General features: G+C 46.5%; 1 protein-coding gene across 2 annotated transcripts; it reads left to right on the top strand.

Moving 5' to 3' along the window:
• The first annotated feature begins 2,248 nt into the window (after positions 1-2,248).
• Positions 2,249-24,050, top strand: SNX18 (sorting nexin 18). 2 transcript variants are annotated; one of them, XM_032953910.2, is made up of 5 exons: positions 2,249-2,384; positions 3,970-4,895; positions 9,910-10,221; positions 12,584-13,667; positions 14,844-24,050. In XM_032953910.2, the coding sequence occupies exons 2-5, from the start codon at positions 4,761-4,763 to the stop codon at positions 15,095-15,097; spliced, it is 1,785 nt and encodes a 594-aa protein (XP_032809801.1). In that variant the 5' UTR covers positions 2,249-2,384; positions 3,970-4,760; the 3' UTR covers positions 15,098-24,050. The 2 variants fall into 2 exon arrangements, with proteins under 2 accessions (XP_032809801.1, XP_032809802.1); XM_032953911.2 differs by lacking the exons at positions 2,249-2,384; positions 3,970-4,895 and having other exon boundaries at positions 9,624-10,221.
• Positions 24,051-24,247: the final 197 nt, after the last annotated feature.

Here is a 24,247-nt window from a genome sequence, read left to right on the forward strand (position 1 = left end):
GGATAATCATGAGCGGTGAATATGATCTGAACCGGTCCTGGGCCTTTCCTTCGCCAACTCGAACAAATCAGCCTGGTAAAGTATGGCCAATAGACTCCCACGAGCGACAGGGTGTAGAGATACTTTCATCCAGCAGTGCTTTGGCAAAGGACATTACATTTGGGCGCCGCGGTGGCGAGATGTTAACTACCTCGCCTGGTATGCAAGGAGGTCGTGGGTTCGATCCCGACCCTGACCTTGGGCCTTACCTGGTTAAAAAAAGTTACGTTATCTGTTTGTATGGAATTGTTAGAGGGGCCTCCTACAATGTTTAGCCATACGAGGCGTGTTAATGAAATCTAAGTTTTTTGCAGTGAGTACGACAATATTTTACCGTTGGAATCCTATCTTAATTTATATTTATAAAGCGTCTTTGATCACGGCACTTAACATAATAAAAAAATAACTGCATGAACAAAGTAATGATTGAGATGGCAGGGCCGTGCATGGGATGAGGGAATGGGTGGTCACGATAGAGGGGTGCGTGGGGGTGAGGGGAGAGGAGAAATGGAGGGGCGGGAAGAGAGAAGAGGTAGAGAATGGGCGATGGAGAAGAGGTGGAGGCTTTAAGAGAGGGGCGGAACGAGGTTAAGGAGGAGGGCCGCTTATTATACAGCGTGGTCCAGATGTCTTGTGACCCCCATTTAATTCTCTAAAATGTCATTTGTTTCGAAGTAAGGTTTATTTAAAACAGAAGTGAATATGTAAAGGAAAAACATGCTAGGGTTAAATCAATTGGGGGGGGGGGGGGGTCGCAGGACATCTGGACCACCCTGTACAAGTTCATTCCAGTGGAGGGGTGCAAGGAGGGAGGACTGGAAACGAGATTGAGCACACGGAGAAGAAGGGACAGAGAGAGAGAGGATAGAGACACACACAGAGAGAGGATTGGGAATGAAGAGGGCGAGACGGGGCATAGAATGAGAGGAGAGTGGCACACTGAGGTGGGGCAAGGCCATGGAGAGACTTAAAGACGAGAGTCGGGTGTTTGAAAAGACAGCGGTGTCAGGAGACGGGAGGCCGGTGGAGTTGAAGGAGGACGTAAAGTGCGACACCACGATTCTACGCTATCGTTGTGATCTTCGTCGTCGTCCACAATTTGAAACCCAAATTGTGTTCCCAAAGCAGGGAAATCACATGCCGTGTCAACCCATTACGGTTTACCCCGCATTCCTGTACAGCCAAATTGAGTTTTCAGGTCCATACGGCGTACAGCCGTTTCAATACGGGCACAGAAACGTGTTTGTGTTTATCTCTCGTGATGTGGCTTTGTAGGATGAACATTGAGACTAAGGGGCACGGGGTGACAAATAAGGTCTGAATTGTTCTGTAACATGGTGGGTACTGATAAGGGGTTGACAGCTATGAAATGACATTTCCAGAGCATGAAACAACGCACCACATCACCTCCTTAGAATGTAAAGGTAAAGTTAATCTTGATTTTAAGCTTTCGTAACTGCAGGACTCCATACTCGTTGGTTCTTTCCGTAAAGTCACGTGGGTAGAATTTTTTTGTTTTATTTTATTTTTCTACCTACGTGACTTTAAAATAAAATGGAATTATTTTTATTTTATTTTTCTACGTACGTGACTTTACCGAAATAACCAAAGAGTAAAGGTAATGTTCTAAGCAATGGCCCTTCTTCGGAGCGTTCAGGGCAGTGCCACGGACAAGCTTTCCGTTTCTCCAGCGCCGTCAACTTAAGCATGACGGAGACGAGCAGTTTATTTTTTGGGGGAAATTAAAGCAGCGTTTGATGGAGGTCATATTCTTTGGTTCTTTCGGTAAAGTCACGTAGATAGAAAATACAAAATTCTATTAAAATTATCAGGCGGAGAAGACCGCTTGTGTTGCGATCGAAACGTCGAGGATTTTTTTTTGCTTTTATTTAAAAATGTATTTTCATTTGATTTTAATTTTATTTAATTTTATTTTCTATCTACGTGACTTTACCGAAAGAACCAAAGAATATGAATTCCTGCAGTCACGAAGAGTTTTTCAGTCAAAATTTGATGTAGTACGTGTAGAGGGAGCGGTGCACGATGCGAGGGCGCCACCTAGTGGCCGATTGTTGAAGAGGAATTGACGGGGCGGACGTGCGGGCGTGCGGGTGTCAAGAGTCGACGCCCCCCAAAGATTTTGACGTTACAGTCGTCATTGTATTTCTCAAACGGGATGATACAACCCGCTTCTAGGGGCACACCCCAAGCGGTACGTTTGTGTTTAATTTGCCACGCTGATGCTCCCGTTTGGCTAGTGTCACTGCTGTTGTAGCACGGGAAATGCGTCTCGGCTGAGCACTCAGCAACAGCGAAGCAAGGACGAAGCCGCGGCTGCCGATAGAGTGAGCACGCTGCCGTGACAGTGCACCCCCCGCAACACAGACGTGCCCTGCCGATATTTATTTATTTGGTTGTCTAGCTTCGTGTGCATGTGAGCTTAGTGACATACGTTGACACGCGACTCCCCTCCACGCACGATCACGCGGATTGCTCCCAATCCAGTCCCAGGTCGATTTCAAGGTGGCAGTCGCGACTGCCCAACTTCCCCCTCTCATCGCATTCTACCCCCCCCGCCACGCACTCTCCTGTCTCTCTCTCTCATCTCACTCCACTCCCCTCCATGCACTCTCCTACTTCTCCCCTCTCATCTCACTCTACCCCCCCTCCACGCACTCTCCTACCTCTCCCCTCTCATCTCACTCCACTCCCCTCCACGCACTATGCCCCCAGAGTCTGGAATGCTATTGCCAATAAACTGCAACTTGATTCGCTACCAATGAGATCTTCTCTCAAAACTGCTCTAGAGGAGTTGTACACCCCTAGCTGCCACTGCTATTCATTGGCGTAAAATAAAATAAAATGTTTCGCCCCGGATGACGCTGCAAAGTATTATTTGCATTTTGATTTAGCGTGCTGATCTTAAAGGTGTTTTGAAAAATTTGATACTCCGACCGATGCTTCTGTTGTTGTGGAGTAACTCATGCAGCCAGCTATGGCTCTAGGATTTGGTGTTACATGTTATTTATGCAGTTTATTGTAAAAATTCGGTCACAGTCCCTGCGATCACTGTTACGTTGCAATTATGGCTTTAGTTTTTGGTGATCTGGAAAAGTTTTTTGGTTTGGACATGTTTGTTATGTTGTAGTACGGAGTTAGACTGATGGTCTTAATCTAAGTTTTCTTGTGGTTGTTGTTGTTTGACTTGCATCCCACTGGGTTTTTTTTTACACAGCGTTGGTGTACGGTGCTTTTTTCAGGAATAGTTTGGTGGTTTTTTTTCATGGATTTTCTGTTTGCACAGTCACATAGTCACTTTAAGATGTTTTTCTTGTTCGTGTTTTTGTTTTTTTGTTTGTTGTGGTTGCACCCGATTCAAGAGCCAAATGGCAGACAGGGCTATACCAAAATAAACTGAAAACTGAAACTATCCTGCCTCTCCCCTCTCATCTCTCTCTACTCCCCCCACGCACTCTCCTGCCTCTCCCCTCTCATCTCACTCCCCCCACGCACTCTCCTACCTCTCCCCTCTCATCTCTCTACTCCCCCCACGCACTCTTTTGCCTCTCTCATCTCACTCTCTCCACGCACTATCCTGCCTCTCCCCTCTCATCTCACTCCCCTACGCACTCTACTCCCATTCACGCACTGACCGCCTCTATGAAATACACCAAATTTCTATACGGCGTCATGAAATGCGGTTGCATTTAATTTCAGTATTAAATCAAACCGTACTGCGTTAATTGTTTATTGTGTTGCTGATTTGGTTCGGTTTGGCATTTGTAATTTCTTGAAGAAATAATTGTTGTCACGTATTTATTTGCCGTTTTAATAGTTTTAATTACTGTGTTTTTGTGTTTCACTCTGTGATTTTCTGTCAGACGTCGCTCTGTTAATTTTTGTTAGTTTTTTTTACCTTTCTTGATGCAGTAAAATCCTGGAAGGGAAGGAGCCGATCCTCGTGGAGCCGCGCAGCGATCTGAAGAAACGGGACAAGGAATGGGGTCGTGCCTGGGCCAGATCGGCGCGGATCGGTGTCGTTTTACAACCGTTTTTGGAAATCGGAACACAAATTGCCGAGCTTTGTATTTCGGTGGGCGCGCAATGTCGATTGTCGATTCCTGGAAAATGCTGGGCACGTGCAATGCGTGTGTGCACTTTCCTGGTGTTCTTTCGCATTGCCCTGCGCGTGTTAACCGAGCGGAACATAAACACGGACGGATAAACTGTAATTGGCATCCTGTTGTGATACTTTTGTTCGCACGAAAGAGGAGGTGCACAATTAATGCATCCCGGTCTCAGCATATTAGAGATAAGAGGCGTTATATATGTATATAATACACATTAATTTAAAAATATATGATTTGAAAATGTTGAACCAACCGTGTCACCATTCAATGTAACTGCTTATTATGTAATATTTTACTTAGTTTGTACTGTAGATATATCTGCCTGTGTTTTGCTTCATGATTGTTTTTATATATGCACCGTAAATGTGACTTTTTACTTTCTTTCTTTATACAATGGTGCCAGGTTCCAATTGTTCTGTGCAGGTTTCCTGAAAAGGTAACAACACCCTCGTGGAAAATAACGGAATCGGACACGCACAAGCCAAAGAGAAACGGCGACCCGAAATGTTTCCACCGTGGCCTTAATAATGCAGCACGCCTCCCAACATCCTCCAAAACAAGGCACGCCGGTGGTCGGCATGGTGGCCGTCCATGCTAGAAGCAAGTGAATCGATGGTCCATAGTTGTAAACACATTTGTTGTTTTAACTCCAGTGCGAGCGAAGTGCTGATCAAGCTGCAGCGTTCAGCTCGGCGAGGAGTGAAGCTACCGCACAAACAGCGATCGGTCAGCATATTTCATTGCAACCTCAAGCATTTTTTGTTGTTGTTGGTCATTCCTGCTAAAGGTCAAACAAGTTCCGTAACCAAAGGTGGTGGAAATGCGCGCAGAAATACGCTTTTGTTACCATCCACCCGGCCGTATAAATGCGCGCTACACAGGTTTGTCGGCAGGTTACGTGTGGTGGCGTAAAGTATAGGTCCACTCCCAGGTCTTCCAAGACGTATGAGCCAGAATGGAAAAGTAGGCCAATACTCTGTAGAGGGGCTCTCTAGAACGTCTCCTAGCTGCAGAGGGTCTTCTATCAGCAGTTGTGTAAACATGGAATTGCAGGGCTGCACCTTTCATATGTTCCACCACTTGATGTCATTCTTACTGCATTATAACGGAACAATAGATAGCTATGAATGCCAGGGAAACAGTCCTACAGTCGGTGCTGTGAGGGCAGCTGGCATTGGTGACTTATACATCGCCCGGGGACCGTAGAATACTTTGCGTCGTCTTGAAACACTATAACGACTGAGAATTCCAAAATGCAGGGAAATGGTTAACATTTCGCGTGTCACCTTTTTGTGTCACCTACGTGTAAAGTCAAGTTCTAAAATTAGACATTTTATAACATCGAAACAAGGTCGGATGGACTTTCCATAAATAACGTGCGATATTTAATATATCAAAGTCAGCGTCTTCCCGTGAAAACACCCTCTGGAGGGCATGCGCATTTCTAGCAACACTGCAAAAAGTGCTGCTCGCGTCGTTTTACAACACTCAGTCAATCCACTGCTAGACGAACACCTCACCAACTGAAATGTTTATAATTCTTGAAAACGACGTTATTCGTCGGATTTGTTTTCTCTCATCCCATCTTTTTTGCTTGATAATTGTTTCTGAATGGTTGGGGATTGATGGCCACGTTAGCGAGGAGCACCCCGTAAAAGCCACTTTGATCTCCGTTGAGGATGTGGGTCAGGAATGGGAGGTCATCATAAAACCAAACCAGATGGACGGGGCGTTATCTCGGAAACCGCCAAATCGTTTAGTCATCTTACAGCCATGCGATCTTGGTTGAATGACATCATCGCGTTATTCTTAGCCAGCTAATGTCACGAGGCCCAATCGGTCGTGCGACGGTGTTGGACGTTTTCGTATTTGAAAATTTGTGAATTACGTACGACACTTAAAATTCAACTCTGTAAATAGTTACATGACCCTTTACATGTAGACCTGGAACCACTCCTACTTCTGTACAACGCCCTCGACCCAATATATACTGAGATGTATTTATTTGTGATTGCTTTGACAATACTGTGCGCTGTTGCTATAAAGTCACTAAATCTAGCGGACAAAATCGCATAAATTGGCAACATTTCCCGAAGCGGTGTTGGTAGGGAGTGTACCCGCTTATAATAGCCCCGGCGTTTAGTTTCAACGATCGATGTTTTTTGTGTAATTTTACCATCTCATTTTAGTACTTCCCCCTTTTATGTCTCCGTACAGCTGCGTTCGTTCCACGAGCTTACACGTACCAATAATCATCATTATTGGTCGCATGCAATTTGCATGCATCTAACTATATCGCTTTAGGACGTGTGCGGCTTAGTCTTGCAAGTCGATATTAACCGATGGATGAATGGATGCTTGCTATCTCGCCAGGTGATCCAGATCTCATAAGCTAAGCGGAGGTTGAGCCTGGATAGTAATCGGATGGACGACCACCACGATCAACAGTAGCAGCAGGTCGTTATCGACTGCCGCTGAGCCATTGTCATCGGCAGATGGCAGTGCAGAAAAATCCACTGTGCTCAGTATACGGGACTTGTTGACCTCCCTCCCGCCTGCACCAAACCGGCACTGGCCGGGCGTGGCTTGGCATGGCCAAATAACGCACGGGGGCATACAGGGAGGCCCTAATCCAGCAGTGGATCGACCACCCTGGTGACCGGCAGTGGAGGGGAGGAGATTCCTGAATTGTTCACACAAACCCAACAGTGTCCCCTTGTGCCGACACAGCTACTTATACAGAAGCACTGGTTCCACTCTTGCCCATGGCAATGTGTGCAGGAGAGAATGTCGAGGTCTGCTGCTGGCCACGACGAGAGGGGCTTCGGGACGGGAGAGTTCGTGGAGTTTGGCTATTCCTCCGCCTCCGTTGAAGGAGCGCACGCTATACTACAGTGGTTTATTAAACGGTCCACAGTTTGGGTTGCATGGCCACAATCGCACTACCGTGGCTTGTCTTTAATCTTCCGTTTAAGATGTTCGCATCGGGGTCTTGATGTTGGCCGTCTGGAACGCTCTTCTTCCGACATATATGGAAGCAACTACGAGCTATGCGCTTTGAACTCATCTAGCTTGAAAACTCATCTCTTTAGAACTCAGTGATCTGACTTTAGAACTGCTTTTAGTGTTTCAGTGTGTCATACTTACTCCGCACCTCCGATTAGCACGGTTGGGTACGTACGGTGCTAAAGAAGTTCAACATACATACATAGACCAGTGTATTTGAGGAGGAATGTCAAAGCGAGGAGGGTTGTGATGTTTGGGTTCTGAATGAGGTGGTTTTTTTAAATTCAGGACGTCCGTGTTGTTCGTGGTTGGGGAGCGGTGGCGCAGTGATTAGAACCGACCCACCTGAGTGCCTCCCAACGGATAGCATCGGTGTGGCAGCGAGTGATACTGTAATCGAGCCTGGTCCGTCATGGGCCCTCCCCTAGGTTGACTCAGTCTTAAATTAGTAGTCGGCACGGTGTCTAAAATAACAGTCGTGGAGAGAGGGATGCGGCCGGGTGGAGTTCTGAACACACCAAGCACCTCGTTACGCAACCACCAGAAGCGTGCATTTAGATGATTTTGCTGCTACACTTCTCCATGTATAAGTGACTTTTGATTTAAAGCTTTCGTGACTGAAGGGACTCATATTCTTGGTTCTTTCGGTAAAGTCACGTAGAAGGGAAAGAACCAAGAATATAAGTGACTTTGTTCAGCTGTCATCTGTGACCAGGTCGCTTCTGAAAAATAAGTTAATACCTCAGTGGGCTTTACCTTGTAATACAGAAACATGAGTTTAGTTTTACTTGGTTATTATTTTGAGTGATCTGTTTGCCTCTTTTGTACTTTGCAGTCCTGCCGTGTTTTTTATATTGTTTGTCGTTTTAACGTTGTGACCCGCCCCTACTGGGCATCTGTGAAAAAAAATGGCTTTATAGCGCATCGGATTCCTCCAGTACATAAATATACATTCTAATTATAGGTGCTCGCTAACTGCACTTGACCCATCGGTCTGTGTACGCTACACCCGTGGGAGGGGATCCTTTGTCTGTTCTGGAGCAGTCTGAGACGCCAGCTCATCAGCGGCGGCGCTTCCGCTACAGAGCTCGCGTGAAACCGCGGAATCACGGATCTCGGAGCGGAGCTGCGGATCACGGATCTCGGAGCGGGGATTGCTTTGCCAAACACAATCCCGATCCCCCGGATCCGGAAATCCACGCCGCGTCTTTTGCCGTGTGCGTCCGTTAACTCCTTCGCGGGGGCTTTAACGCGCAGTGGGCGACGCGGAGCAACTTGGCGACGACTAGATCCGTTTCTTATTCGTCTTCCGTCGTACGGCACATTGTGAAAATGCAAAAGGTTCCTCGTAGTCGACGCAGCGTGAGGACTTCAGCGATACCGCCAGGATGTGCACGGATGAGAGATCAGTTCCGATGGACTGTGGTTGGAGGCTATTCATCCAGCGGTGGATAGTCACTGCGTGACAATACGGGGACACGTCACGTGCGACCATGCTTGATCCACCGCTGGATGTCGATCCACTTCCAAGACGACTTATCGAGCGTGGAAGAGTAGGCCAAAAGCCCCCTGAGAGGGGATTTCTCGAGCTCCCCCTCGATGGCGGAGGCCCTTCCGCCAGCAGTAGCCAGACGAAGCAATTTCAGGGCTGCGCCTTTAACTTTCTCCCTGTACTATTCTGCAGTTAATCATTGTCAATTATAGTTGCTTCAAGCCATGAGTGGCCGTGCGCGTCATGTTGCTTGCAAACAGCACTTGAATGTGTGCACGGTACAAGCATATACATTGGACTTCTTTCGCACCGTACGTGCCCATCTGTGGCTCATCGGAGGGTGTGGGAATGGGACACAAAAAAACTAAACACACAAAAGCAGTTCTAAATAAATTCATTTTAAAAAATTAGATTTCAAAGCACATAGCTACCAGTGGCTTCCTAATATGGGACACGACTCTTATTGTGTAATTATGGGGAGCGGTTTGCGGACACTATCGGGCACAACTCTTTTGACTTTGATTCCCAAACAGGGCTCTCGCTCCCCCAATCAAGCATCATGATCATCAGCCATTGTCATTCCACTGCTGAAATGACAACATCGCAATCCTGCAACGAGATAATCCGCCTAAAGCACACCAGCCGATTCCATGGCTCCATCTCCACGCTCGCCTTGTCCGTCCCCCTGGCTTGCCGCTCCGCTATTTTTCTCCAGATGTACAAACAAAAAAAGCCACGGTAGTTTGCTCAGCCTTTGGATGACCAGTACCTGTTGCTGTGCGCAAACATCGCCACTGGGGAGACAAAGGCAGCCGGGCTCACAACACTTTCGCAACCGGCGTTGGCCCCAGAAAGTCTGGCGTAGTTAGAGGCTATTCGTGGGATTTCCTCCTCCCCCCCTCCCCCTTTTTGCTTCTTCTTCTTCTTGTTGTTGTTTGTGTATTAGCATTAGTGACGTCTCCTCGACAGAGAGGGCGCGCTTCTCTCTCTCACACACACAGACCCATCACGCTGCACACATCCCGCCCTCTCGCTCACACACCAACTCCACCGTTGCTCGGCTTCACAAACACAAAACGGTGGTTCATCCTCCCCCTCCACACACACACACCACACCCTCCATCCTTATTCAACTACCACCACCCCTTTAACCACTAGCACCACCATCATCATCTTCGTTGTCGTTCTGCACCGCCGTTGACCATGGTGTCGCGCCGGGCCCGCGCCTTGTACGACTTCCAGAGCGAGAACGAGGGGGAGATCTCCATCAGGGAGCGAGATGTCCTCACGGTCTTCAACGAGGGCGTCGGCGACGGCTGGTTCGAGGGCACCAACAGCCGCGGCGAGAGAGGCCTCTTCCCGGCCACGTACGTGGAGTTTCTGCCCGACGAAGACGACGTCGGCTGTGGTGTCAGGGACGTGACCGCGAACCTCCGTGGCGGAGTGGCCTCGGCGGGTCGCGATGGGGGCCTGGCGCAGACCACCACCACCGCTGCAGCCTGGAGCGCCAGCCACCAGCAGCAGTCGCACAATTTCAAGACTTTTTCAAACCAGGTGAGAGCCCGAGAGAGCGAGACAGAGAGAGAGAGACAGAGAGATATATAATAATAATAATGTGTTTGGGATTTGCGACGTTGGATGTGGATTTTTTCATTTTGGGTCCAAAGTCACCCTTTTTAAAACAAAATTTGTTTGTTTAAATGATCAACTCCGATGTTTAAAGGGATGAGATTGACGATTGCAGCAGCAGCAACGCTGAGTTTAGTGACGAAGATCTTCAATCCAGCAGTGGATAGACACCGGCTTAATGGTCTGGCCATGTAACGGGTTACAAACGCGCAAGCACGTGGGGCAGTATAGCGGCCGTTTTGTCAATACACTGCTGGGTGTGGACCTTGACCATACTTCACCAAACTGGTCAGTGTGGATTTGTGAAGGTTTGGTGCATAGCGATGGCTGTTAGCCGCGCCCTCTTCTGTCCACAACGCCTATTGCACCTCTGCGTATTTACTAACGTGCTGTTAACAAATCTAAAAAGGACTGTCCAGGCTTTAAAGAAAAAAAAAATCCTGCTTAGATTCTTACAACAGCCGAGAACGCTGTCCGGGTAAAATGTTCGTGGGCAGATAAGGCGACGAGCAGCACCAGCACCATGGCGCAACTACATCACGGCAGTACTTTAAACAGGACTGTGTACATGCAGTGTAAGGATCTTCGCCATTCGCGTTATCCACCCATCGTCTCACGGCGTCCCGAGTTGAGTCACAAACGGAGTTGAGTCACTGACTCCGGCATTTATGACCGAGAGTTGTCATCGGTAAAGCCGAAGACGAACATTCTCACCGTGCTGATCTTAACGGGATACTTTGTTTTTTTAGAAAATGTCTGAAACTCTTGCAAGAACCCCTCTCTGCCCCGTCTTTTGAGTTGAGAAGCTGCTGGGAAGCGTTTTAAAAAAAAAAATCGGGATGCAGTATAACTTAATTCATACGTTTGTTTTAGTCTAAAATGTGTGTTTCAGTGTCTTTGTGTGTGTGCGTGCGCTGATTTAACTGTTTCCATATCACAGAATATGCCCCAACAACAACGCTGGGCTTCGATGGATCCGTTGTCTTTGTTGTCTCTGTGCGGGGAGTGGTGGTGCAGTGGTATTGGGGAGTGGTGGTGCAGTGGTTTGTGGAGTGGTGGTGTTGGGGAGTGGTAGTGCAGTGGTTTGGGGAGTGGTGGTGCAGTGGTGTTGGGGAGTGGTTGTGCAGTGGTGTTGGGGAGTGGTGGTGCAGTGGTGTTGGGGAGTGGTGGTGCAGTGGTTTGGGGAGTGGTAGTGCAGTGGTTTGGGGAGTGGTGGTGCAGTGGTTTGGGGAGTGGTGGTGCAGTGGTTTGGGGAGTGGTGGTGCAGTGGTTTGGGGAGTGGTGGTGCAGTGGTTTGGGAAGTTGAGTGGTGGTGCAGTGGTTTGGGAAGTTGAGTGGTGGTGCAGTGGTTTGGGGAGTGGTGGTGCAGTGGTTTGGGGAGTGGTGGTGCAGTGGTTTGGGAAGTTGAGTGGTGGTGCAGTGGTTTGGGGAGTGGTGGTGCAGTGGTTTGTGCATCACCGATGCACAAGTGCCGTGTGTCTATAGCGGTTATTTGCCTCCCATAGGTCGACTCAACGTTAAATAACGTGCTATAAAAAGAGGGCCAATGGCTCAAAACTGTGCATGCCTATTTTATATGTTTTATATGTTAATATATTTTATATGTTATTATGAGGCAGTGTTATTGCCGAACGTGTTGAATATTTTGATATTTGTGCTCGTGCACCACTGCCCATGCAGTATCGCCAATCATTGTAACTTGAATTGAGTCCCTGGTGTATAAAAACGAATAGCTCAGCATTGGTGATGCAAAGGCGGCCGTGAGTGGCGCTGGCTATATCAGGACCTGCCCCGAAAGTTTGTTAAAAGCCACGTGGGGAGTATTTGTGATTTGGGTCTGTGTGTGAGGGCTGAGAGTTTCACTACCACAGAATGTTGCTATATGAGGGGGGGGGGGAAATTCACTCGTGACATTTCAGGGGCATTTTCTAGTTGGGGTACTGTAATGACATTGCTTTAACATGGAGGGAACCTTGTTAAACATTCTCAATGTAATGTCTTTGCACTGCAACCAGATGGGATACCATTGACAAAAGTTTCATTTGCAAAATTTAGAGGGTACTAGGTAGGTATACTTGTACAAAAATAACATTTTAGATATTAAATTGGTGGATTTTACTTTTAAGTGAACAGCTGATTTTTTTTTATAATAAAAACATATTTCGTGGTATTCATGAATGTTATGATGGCAACATGTTTAAAGTTTGCAACCGTAAAAGTAGATGACGTATCCAAATCATTCATAATATCAAAATCATCTTTGTCGTGCTGTTTTGCATATCATCAGCAACAAACTCCAGCAGGCACGTGGCCCCAGCAGCCCGCAGACCAGGACCAGGACGACTGGGATGCAGACTGGGACGACAACTCGTCCACCGTGGACAGCGGCAGCACCTACGGCCAGTTCGGGGCCAACGGCACGGCCACCTCCGCCCTGGGCGTTTCGTCGCTGTCTCGCTACGTGAAGGCCGGCGGCGAGGCGTTCATCTCGGGCGACGTGACGGGCTGCACCGTCAACGTGGGTGACCGAGTCCGCGTCGACATAGCGGACCGCGGGCCGGCGTGGCCCGACAACCCGTTCCCATTCACCTGCTCCATCGAGGACCCCACCAAGCAGACTAAGTTCAAAGGCATGAAGAGCTTCATCTCCTACCGCCTGACGCCCACGTTCACGGGGAGGGCGGTGAGCCGTCGTTATAAGCACTTCGACTGGTTGTACGGTCGCCTGGTGCAGAAGTTTCCCGTGGTGTCGGTGCCCCACCTGCCCGAGAAGCAGGCGACCGGGCGCTTTGTGGAGGACTTTGTTCAGAAGCGCAGGCGGGGCCTCATCCTCTGGATGAATCATATGACGGGCCATCCGGTGCTCGCGCAGTGCGACGCCTTCCAGCACTTTCTCACGTGCACCGACGAGAAAGCGTGGAAGCAGGGCAAGCGAAGGGCTGAGAAAGATGATGCCGTGGGAGCCAAGTTCTACCTGACCATTAGTGCACCGCCAACGTCACACCTGGACCTGCAGGACGTCGAGGCACGGACCGACTCTTTCAGAAGCTTCTCCAAAAGAATGGATGAAAGTGTGGTCCTGCTCAATGGCACGGCCGGGGAGATGGCACGCAAACATTGCATTGACTACAAGCGCGACTTTCAGAAGATGGGCCAGGTGTTCGAGAATCTTGGACAGTCGTTTGAGCAGGATGATCAGCACTATTCGGACAACCTCACCAAAGCAATCACCCACACAGGCAACACCTACGTGGCAATCGGGGAGCTATTTGCACAACAGCCACAGCAGGATCTCCAGCCCCTGATGGACGTGACGTGCCTCTACCAAGGACTGCTCGCCAATTTCCCAGACATCATTCACATACAAAAAGGTGTAAATTGTTTACATCAAATCTTTGCATATACAGTAACTGGCGTTGCCGTGAAGAGAATAACCTCAAATGCTGCTGTGATATTTTTCTATTGTTTCGGTGCCATTAATTTTAGAACCCTGTCAAATTGGTACTGCATTGTCGCAGTATAGCAGTGTTCGTCATTTGTCACGTGTAATGTGAGAACTGTCGTATAATCTACCATGTGCTATTGCTAAGCAGACACTTGGAACAAATTAGCCTCTATAGTTTTAATCTTAAACTTAATGTGAGACCTAACTCAAATAACTATATTGTAATAGTTATAATGAAAAGCTTGCCTAAATATGATATAAACTAAAGTATTTTATAAACACCATTTTAGGAGTTATATTTCGTCAGGCCTTAACAGCACATATTAGTTGAGATTTCTACCAGCTTTAGCAGTATTTCTCCACTCCAGTCCTCGTTTATCCCTCACTGGCTACTCGTCTGTGAATACCAATTATTTATATTCACATGCAAATGATGCCACTGCACATTGCAGGAACCTCATGGCATTGGCGGAAGTTGCATCATGCCCCCGATGATGCATCTTGCAGGATAGCCTACAGTGTAGACTTTAATTTAGTTCCCTCTCCGTGAAGCGCATTATATAAGCTCTATCAGTGGTAGAAAATTCCAAATGTATTCTATATAGCAACATTTTACATATTTTTTTAAATCTTTTTCGTTCACTTTAGGATTTTAAAACAAGGCATAACTATTTAATGATTTATTGACATGAAAGGTGCACTGTACCACACTTAAATTTTGATTTAAAGCTTTCGTGACTGCAGTAATTCACACGAAACGTGAGAATGTAATTGTTTTATATATATTTTATTATTTTATTGTTTCCCTTCAACGTGACTTTACCGAAAAAGCTAAGAATATGTACCACACTTGTTGTAAAAGTTATCTGACCCTCTTTAAGCACCTATAACATGCGTAGCTCACGACTCAAAAAGGGCGTTTTATTTACTAAATGCTAAAAATACAAAAAAGTTAACATTGCAGTTCATCATAACCACAGCAACCGGATGACATTTCAAAAAAAGCAATGTCCTTTTCATTTAAGAATATCAACATGTAAAATGGATAATAATTAGAGATATTTTATAATTCAGCACAATCGTTTGTCCCTGTGGCCAACAGGTGCTGTGGCTAAGGTCAAGGAGAGCCAGCGGGCAGCCGACGAGGGCAAGATGGACGCCGGTCAGCTGACGGAGGTTCAAACGCGGACCAACACGGTGTCGCACGCGACCCTAGCGGAGTTCAACCACTTTCACTGCACGCGCGTGAAGGACTTTGGGCAGATCATGCAGCTCTACCTCCAGCAACAGATTGCGTTCTACCAGGCCATCGCCGGTCGCCTGGATGAATCCTTACAGAAATACAAAAATCTGTGACGGAGCATTGTTGGCGAGGACCCTGCTCAAAGTGGAGGTTTGTGACGAACGCTGTGGACTTCCGTTTCAAATTTTCCTGCGGTGCCTTTGTGGACAAAGTGTCCTGAAAACATGTTTAAACTTGGACACGCACCGATACGTACTTTTTGTGCCTATTGTAGGACCTGAAAGCCTTCGAGTTGAAAATGTTTCGTAGGCGAGATTTTCAAAGCTGTTGTTTGCCAACGGAAGATTAAAGAAAGAAAGAAAAATCAATGAAGTAATAGAAATCAAGCACGTAGTTAGGGTTTCCTGACCCCTGTTGCGCTTGACAAATGATGCATGAAACAGTTAACTAAAAGCATGTATTCTGGAAGTATTTAATGCCATATTTAGTGTCGCATCGTACATTTATCACGGGTTATGAAATACGCAGGCGTTTTTGTGAAATGGCTCTTTGTAGAAGGTTAAGTCAGCCGTTGCATACTAAGCTGCCCCCCCATCCACCCCCCTCAAACAGCAGATGATCCAGGGAACATGTTACGGTATTTCTGAGTTTTCAGTCAATGTGGAAAAAAATTGCAGCCGTTTTGCGCCTTTTTTTTTAAATGAAAGTAATGTCTTGGCACAAGTAGAGGCTGCTTCTTCGGTCCGCCTGTGCTGCTCAGGTCACGTTGACCGCAAAGAATGTAAGAGGGGGGGGCGACTTTAATCGCTCCACGTGTCACGAGACGTTTGCAAGTCTTTGCCCCCTCCTCGGCTTTTCCTTGGAAAGAAGAGGTGAGGAAAACTCGGTGTGCGTTCGACAGGAGCTTGCCTGTGTCACAGTGGAGTCTGCGATGTTCAAATATGGACCCCCCCCCCCCCCCTCAGCCCACTTACAGGCAATGAATTTCAAATTACTTGAGTGTTCACAGTAAATTGAAAATACAAACTCTCAGATACTGAAAAATTATAACGAGTTATAAATTTTGTTTTCTCTCTCAACATTCTGTGCTGTACTTATTTTAATACTCGTCTAGTGCATGTGACTCCACACATACTCCCACCCACCCACCCATTAAAGTGACGATTCCATGTAATTCCTAAGACGCTTGAGATTTAAAGGGGGTTCCGTGTTCGCCCGTGGCGATGTGCAAGTCTCGTTGCCGGGGTAACACAGAGACAACACACCGACTCTGCGTGTTCTCATGGGGGTTACTTTGGCATCTTGTTGTAAAGCTGCAAGTTTTGTCACTGATAAACCAAAATAGCTGATAACAGTTACAAAAATATGACTTTTAAAACACCGTGTTCTAAAGCCTTATATAAACCGAGCCTCATCATATATTTTTTGTTGCTGTACTAAAAACCTTTAGATCGCTGTTAGCGGCCACAATGTTACTACATGATGCCTTCTTCCCTCTTACAATCAATACAATCAATCCAATCAATACATGTTTTAATTTAGTATCGAGCACTTCACGAATAAAAACAGCATAACGGCAATACAATTCCGTGTCGATAACTCGGCGGCAATAATAAGTAATGAAAACATTAATCACAGAGATCAATTAAAATGCAGTGCTATAGAGTGTAAAACAAGTGAACGATAGCTTGCGTAAGTGTCTTAATCGAGATTAAAAACCGAAACCGTTGACAACTCCCATACGGAAACAGGCAACAGCAGAGTCCATCATTCGGGGGGGGGGGGGGATGCGAATAGCCGAATGTACCACCACCTTTGTTTTTAAACCCTTAGGGTAAGTGAGCAATCCTGCATCCTGGTCGCGTTGGTATATATACGGAGTTAAAATATTTAAATATGAAGGGGCCAAGCCGTTTAATGCTGTGTGACCATACAATCGACCCCTAAATCTCACAGGAAGCCCACATAGGGCTGCCCATACCGGTGTGATGTAATCATGTCTTCTGCTTCCTGTTAAAAACCTCAGGAGCAGCGTTTTTCATAAGACGCAGTCGGGTTTCACGCATTTCCGTGAATTCCAGCAAAACAAAGCATTGCTATAAGCAAGCATTGGATGTTATGAAGGCGTCATTCTCTGCATATTCCATGGAAAGAAAGCATCGAAAAATCTCACTTAGAAAAAATTTGTCTTGACACAATTTAGTGGGAACGGTATGAAACACATGTAGTTAATTTTGTCCCAACAACTAAATAGATAAGATCAAGCTGGCTAATAGTAGCAAACAAAGATATGATCTGCTTTCACATGACCTGAGTAGCTTTATGGCTATTACAGAACGTATCATCTAGGTTGAGTCTATTATCTGACATGATTTCTAATATTAATATAAAGTCATCACAACCTGCTGGTAATTGTGTATTTATGTAGAACTACAGCTTATTAGTTTAGCAATCGTTTAAAATAGAACACGAGGATTATTCTTATTTGTTTATACCATAGTTGATGATCTATCTGAAGACAGAGAGCAGCTTTATATTTAGTCAGGTGAGATATAAGAACTGTAATTGGGTAATTTTCCCACATTCACGTTCGAGCGCTTACAGCCTGCACGGTTAAGCTCCCGAGCTGTATCATGAAACCACAGGGATGACCTTTTGAATTTATGTTTTGTTCTTGTAAGGGGTGCCACGATATCCAAAATAGTACTTAGGGTGGAGCTGTTGAAATGTCTGTGAGTACACTACATTAAATAGGAGCTGAAGTGGAGAAAGCTTCCAAGAATTTCCCAGCAGTGGAAGAATTGGGACATGTGTTTTCATACAATAGTCTTTGGGGGTTTATTTAGGCGAGGTATTCGAAAGTAATAACAAAATAGGCTAAGATTGCAAGAATCGCGGATAAGACAAATTCTGGGTGTCAAGACCACGGGTGATAATTAGATCAAGTGGGCAACCGTGAATGTGCATCGGGCTTGATACTTGTTCAACAAAGCAAACTCATGAAATCCTTTCCAAGGGGATCTCCGTCCACGTCAATATGCACATTGAACTCGCCAAGAACCATTATTCTATAATGCTTGCCAGCGAGTATTGACGAGAGTTCACAACAATAGAGGGTTTGATCTTGAACGCTGACAAACAATTCCACCTTAAGCAAGCAGGTAGGCTGTCCAGCAGCTCAGGCACGCAGGCAGGCTGGGCAGCTGCGGCAGACGAACAGTCAGGCGAGCAGCCCAGATAGGCACGCGGAGAGCATAGACAAACAAGCAGGCGGGCGGGCGGGCGGGCAGACAGGCAGACAGGCAGACAGGCAGACAGGCAGACAGGCAGGCGGGCGGGCGGGCCGGCAGGCAGGCAGACAGGCAGGCAGACAAGCAGGCAGGTAGACAGGCAGGCAGGCAGATAGGGAGACAGGCAGGCAGATAGGGAGGCAGACAGGCAGGCAGGCAGATAGGGAGGCAGACAGGCAGGACGACAGGCAGGCAGACAGGGAGGCAGACAGGGAGGCAGACAGGCAGACAGGCAGACAGGCAGGCAGGCAGACAGGGAGGCAGACAGGCAGGCAGATGGGGAGGCAGGCAGGCAGGTCAGCAGCCCAGGCAAGCAAGCAGGCAGGTCGACAGCTTAGGTTGGCTGGCAGGTAACCCAATTCCTGCCGATTCCTCCGATGTCCCTTCAGCTGGTGGCCGAGCGCATTCTTCACACAGGGATTGCTCGGTGAGCCCCGTACCCCCAGCAGCGCCATCAAGTCTCCGCTGAAAAACATGTCCATGCATCGTCCTTCCCCTCGCAGTGCCCAAAGCGGTCTCTTTTGTGACGAGCGTGTTGAGTTCATCATTCACTGCATAGAAATGTGCGCGCATTTGTGCAAGTCTCCTTGATGACCTCCGGGGCCCAGCTCAAGTTCGGCATCTGCCGGTGGTCTCAGCATTCATTGCTTGGCGTTGTTAAAGATGGGGAAGTGGGGCTCACCGTAGCTCCCACCCCCGTGCCCCCCCCCCCCATGAGTGGGCTCACTAGCCGTCTTGTTGAACATCGCGGTGCTGTTGTAAAGGTGGAAGTAAACGTGACCCTTGGCAGCCAGCTTGCCATCGTCTTCGTGGTTACAGAAGATTGCTGTGTGCGAGGGTGCCGGGGATCGCGTGACGGCTGACCGTGAGGGAACCAGGGTTTTTTGCGGAAGGATAAAAAAAATGTATTGACTGTGCTGCGTGTGGATCCATCAGCAAGGAGCTGTCATCTCTCAGCTGCGCGTGTCACGTAGCGCGTGTCACGTAGCCCGTGTCTTTATTGTACGAGCTTTTGGAGACGGAAGTCTCGGTGTGTGTTTGGCAGTCGCAGAAGGTAAGCTTAATATGGCTGATCAAGCCCCCAGGTCCTGTCGGGGTCCTTTTTGGAAGGTGTAAGCTTGAACTCGATGCATACCTCTACTGTTATGAGAGCGGCAGCAATTGATTACTCTGAGAGAGCCTCACCAATGCACCTGGCTCAGGAGTCATGGTTTTGGATGATTGGCCAAATACGAGTTTGCTTGTATGTGTAAATAATAAGGAATGCAGTAAATATGGGGGTGGGGGGCGGGGAAATAAACAAAAAAGGGAACAACACTCAAGACGTCACGAAAATATTGTCGGTGGCCAAGAAGCTACTGTTGGTGCTTTCGGCACCTTTCCAATTGAACTCGCTTGCCCCCTAAAGTGGTTCTCGCCGTACATTGGCTCAATCTCTCCGTGGTCCCCCCCCCCCCCCCCTTAGCAAAGAGGCTACACCATCATCTGCATTTTGCACAATTGCTATGTGTGTGTGTGAACAGAAAGCCCCCGTGGGGTCCGCTCTTTGAGGTCGCCACCGGATTTCATTGCAATCCTTAACCCCCATTTCTGTTGTGGAAATGCCACCCATCCCAGCAGGCTGGCAGTGAGGGCAAGATACAGAGCGGCTAATAATCCAAACTAAATGTAGGTCAACGTGTGATGCAGTTGACGTGTCACTTTTTTGTTACGATGGCTTGAAGGTTTAGCAAAGTGACGAAGGACACAACACTGTTGAGGGAATGCGATTGTTTGGGACGTGTCGTTAACAGTTTCAACGAGTGTATTGGCAGCAGACGTTCTGGAATGTGGCGAACATTGGCGAGTAATATCTGAACCAGTCCTGGGCCCGTCTGCTCATTCACCAATTCACATTGACGACTGTGGTGAAGTATAGTCGAACAACCGTCACGACTGACATGTCCGTGGGGAGCCCATGTGAGTTGGCCAGCAGTGGGGTGGAGGAGGGCTCTAAGTTTGTTTAATTAAGTAAACAAATATATGCATTGTGGTTTACTGTATAAAGTATTACTGTTCTTTGATACAGGCCATTGTACAGTTTACTACAAACATTGCTGTATTGTACAGTTCCGTATGATTCATACAATTGTATATTTACATTACGTGTAGTAGTACAACGCTGTGTGCATGCCTGCTGCTAGGATGAGCGAACACGGTGGCTTTACTATTGCAGATGCTGCAGTCGGAGTGCGTGCAATGGGATTTGAAGTGGGACCCCTTTTCTCGGTATACTGAACCCAGTACTGTACCCTTATGTCCAATGCTTGTCCTGTGCACATTATTCCCCCCCCGTTAAGCCCGCTCTGTGATGCATTGCTTGCACGCTTGCAGATTTTGAAACAAGTTCTCCAATTCTCAAGTTATTGCCTACAAGGCAACATAGATTGGTGTTTTTTATTGCGCCTTGAGCACGAGAGCGTTATACTATTATGAGGGCAGTTAAATATTTCAATTCGTATTTTGCTGGATGCAATTGGGGGTGGGGGGAGGGGTTGCAGTGAAGATATTCAGCAAGTTACAGTGGTACAAGCTGCGTGAGCCATTCCTTGACTCGATATTTTGACTATTTGGCTGCCTATTGTGGGGGGGGGGGAATGTTAAGCCCTGGCTAAGACCAACAACAATGTTTTACATCATCGCATGAGGGACGTCTTAACGCTCAATTGGGACTTGCGCCAACCATATTTTAGGACATTTGACGCCATCGAATCGCCATTCGAACTCAAGTGGAGATGTGGCACTTGCATTGTGGGCATTTACACACACACACATCCAATTTATATGCAGAATCAGATCAGAATGTATTTACAGTGAGGGAAAAAAGTATTTGATCCCCTGCTGATTTTGTACGTTTGCCCACTGACAAAGAAATGATCAGTCTATAATTTTAATGGTAGGTTTATTTGAACAGTGACAGACAGAATAACAACAAGAAAATCCAGAAAAACGCATGTCAAAAATGTTATAAATTGATTTGCATTTTAATGAGGGAAATAAGTATTTGTGACCCCCTCTCAATCAGAAAGATTTCTGGCTCCCAGGTGTCTTTTATACAGGTAACGAGCTGAGATTAGGAGCACACTCTTAAAGGGAGTGCTCCTAATCTCAGCTTGTTACCTGTATAAAAGACACCTGTCCACAGAATCAATCAGATTCCAAACTCTCCACCATGGCCAAGACCAAAGAGCTCTCCAAGGATGTTAGGGACAAGATTGTAGACCTACACAAGGCTGGAATGGGCTACAAGACCATTGCCAAGCAGCTTTGTGAGAAAGTGACAACAGTTGGTGCGATTATTCGCAAATGGAAGAAACACAATAACTTTCAATCTCCCTCGGCCTAGGGCTCCATGCAAGATCTCACCTCGTGGAGTTGCAATGATCATGAGAACGGTGAGGAATCAGCCCAGAACTACACGGGAGGATCTTGTCAATGATCTCAAGGCAGCTGGGACCATAGTCACCAAGAAAACAATTGGTAACACACTACGCCGTGAAGGACTGAAATCCTGCAGCGCCCGCAAGGTCCCCCTGCTCAAGAAAGCACATATACATGCCCGTCTGAAGTTTGCCAATGAACATCTGAATGATTCAGAGGACAACTGGGTGAAAATGTTGTGGTCAGATGAGACCAAAATGGAGCTCTTTGGCATCAACTCAACTCGCCGTGTTTGGAGGAGGAGGAATTCTGCCTATGACCCCAAGAACACCATCCCCACCGTCAAACATGGAGGTGGAAACATGCTTTGGGGTTGTTTTTCTGCTAAGGGGACAGGACAACTTCGCCGCATCAAAGGGACGATGGCCGGGCCATGTACCGTCAAATCTTGGGTGAGAACCTCCTTCCCTCAGCCAGGGCATTGAAAATGGGTCGTGGATGGGTATTCCAGCATGACAATGACCCAAAACACACGGCCAAGGCAACAAAGGAGTGGCTCAAGAAGAAGTACATTAAGGTCCTGGAGTGGCCTAGCCAGTCTCCAGACCTTAATCCCATACAAAATCTGTGGAGGGAGCTGAAGGTTCGGGTTGCAAAACGTCAGCCTCGAAACCTCAATGACTTGGAAAAGATCTGCAAAGAGGAGTGGGACAAAATCTCTCCTGAGATGTGTGCAAACCTGGTGGCCAACTGCAAGAAACGTCTGACTTCTGTGATTGCCAACAAGGGTTTTGCCACCAAGTACTAAGTCAAATTTTGCAGAGGGGTCAAATACTTATTTCCCTCATTAAAATGCAAATCAATTTATACAATTTTTGATATGCGTTTTTCTGGATTTTGTTGTTATTCTGTCTCTCACTGTTCAAATAAACCTACCATTAAAATTATAGACTGATCATTTCTTTGTCAGTGAGCAAACGTACAAAATAAGCAGGAGATCAAATACTTTTTTCCCTCACTGTATACTGGAGTTATCCGTTGAGCTATAACACTTTTTTTAACAGATATATAGTGGGAGCAGGTAAAAACGTTACAACACCAATACAAAACATGATAGGAGTGGAAAGTACAAGAAAGGTAAAAAAAATCACCCAAATACAAATATAACACTAAACTATCCCCATCCTACCAGATAAAGCCCACTGATATATTAGCTTACTTTTCAAAAGTGGACCTGGCCACAAATGATAGCTCAACGAGGTGGCCTTATCATTTGGACATTTAAAGCAGCAAAATAATCTCAGTAGTTAAAACGTGCATTCCTATCGGGAGAAAGAGATGATGTGTAATGGATGTCAACTCATTGGATGTAGCTGCCCTGGGCCCTTGGTGGTACTCACAAGGAAAACTATTCAGATTTGTTCACTAGGTTAGAAAAAATACGGTTTATATTAAAGACCTATCCAGTTTAGGTTTTTTTTCCCCCCACCTTACACATTGCTATAACATTAGATCCATCAGTAAGCCTCTTGTGGCCATTGTGATTGTATTTAAAGTAACCCCACCTGGTGTATTGTTACAAATGCTGTCATTGTTACATCAGTTCTTGAATTTGAGTGGGCGCTTGCAAACACTATACCACCGCATTTGTGCGTTATAGCTCTCCCAACGCGTTTGTAAAATTGTACCGCCTGCCGTTGAGCAAGACGCCTGGCATATATTTCCACGTGCCTCTGAGCTTGTTCGGGATGGGAGTTCCATTCAGTTCTCTCTATTTTCTGAAAATGTAATATTTCAATTATTTGAGAAGTTCCTGGCACGTGGAGCGAAACGTCGGACATCACGCGGAATAACACTCGGTACAATCCGAAAAAATCCACGGTGAAGCCGTGCCAAGTGCGGTTGTCGTCCTGGTATCGCGAGACATTGCCATTTGTGCTTTTGTGGTCAGAACCTAGGCAAGTTGTAAATAAGTCTTCTCAGAGTTTTCAGGAGAGTTGTTATGACTGTCACATTAATTAAGTGGAGAACTTAACAGTAATCTCGTGTTATCGGAATAAGATAAACTGTCTGCCTTTCAGAATATCTGTCTTTTCAAGTAACCGATTCTGTTAATGCCTTTTTGTCCGGGTTTTTTTTCTCGTATTACATATTTAGAAATTTTTAAAAGATAAAAGTGCAATTTTTTATTGCATTGTGCAAGTCACAATGGAATTTTTTCCTGTGTTAATATTACAACCATTTCTATAAATATATAATCACGTTACAATTTCCTACTTATGTGATTTTTTTTGGACACAGGGTTGTGTAACTGCATGCTGTTTCAATGAGTTGAAATAAAGAAATGTGTATACCACGCGTGCATATTTTAATTCTGCATTATGTGCCTGATGTGCGCGTGTACAATAATTATTGATATGTTTTTCCCCGAACATGTCATTTTGCTTCATGCAAAAAAGATCTAAGGCGAATAAAGTCTGTAAAAAAAGCAGAAACGTCTCGGGATCCTGTGGAGAGACGTGGGAGGGATAAAGGTGAAATGCACCGATGGGA

The sequence above is a fragment of the Petromyzon marinus genome, chromosome 13 (genome assembly GCF_048934315.1).
Source record: "Petromyzon marinus isolate PM22_M1 ecotype Great Lakes invasive population chromosome 13, UKy_Petmar_22M1.pri1.0, whole genome shotgun sequence".
Lineage (NCBI taxonomy): Eukaryota > Metazoa > Chordata > Hyperoartia > Petromyzontiformes > Petromyzontidae > Petromyzon > Petromyzon marinus.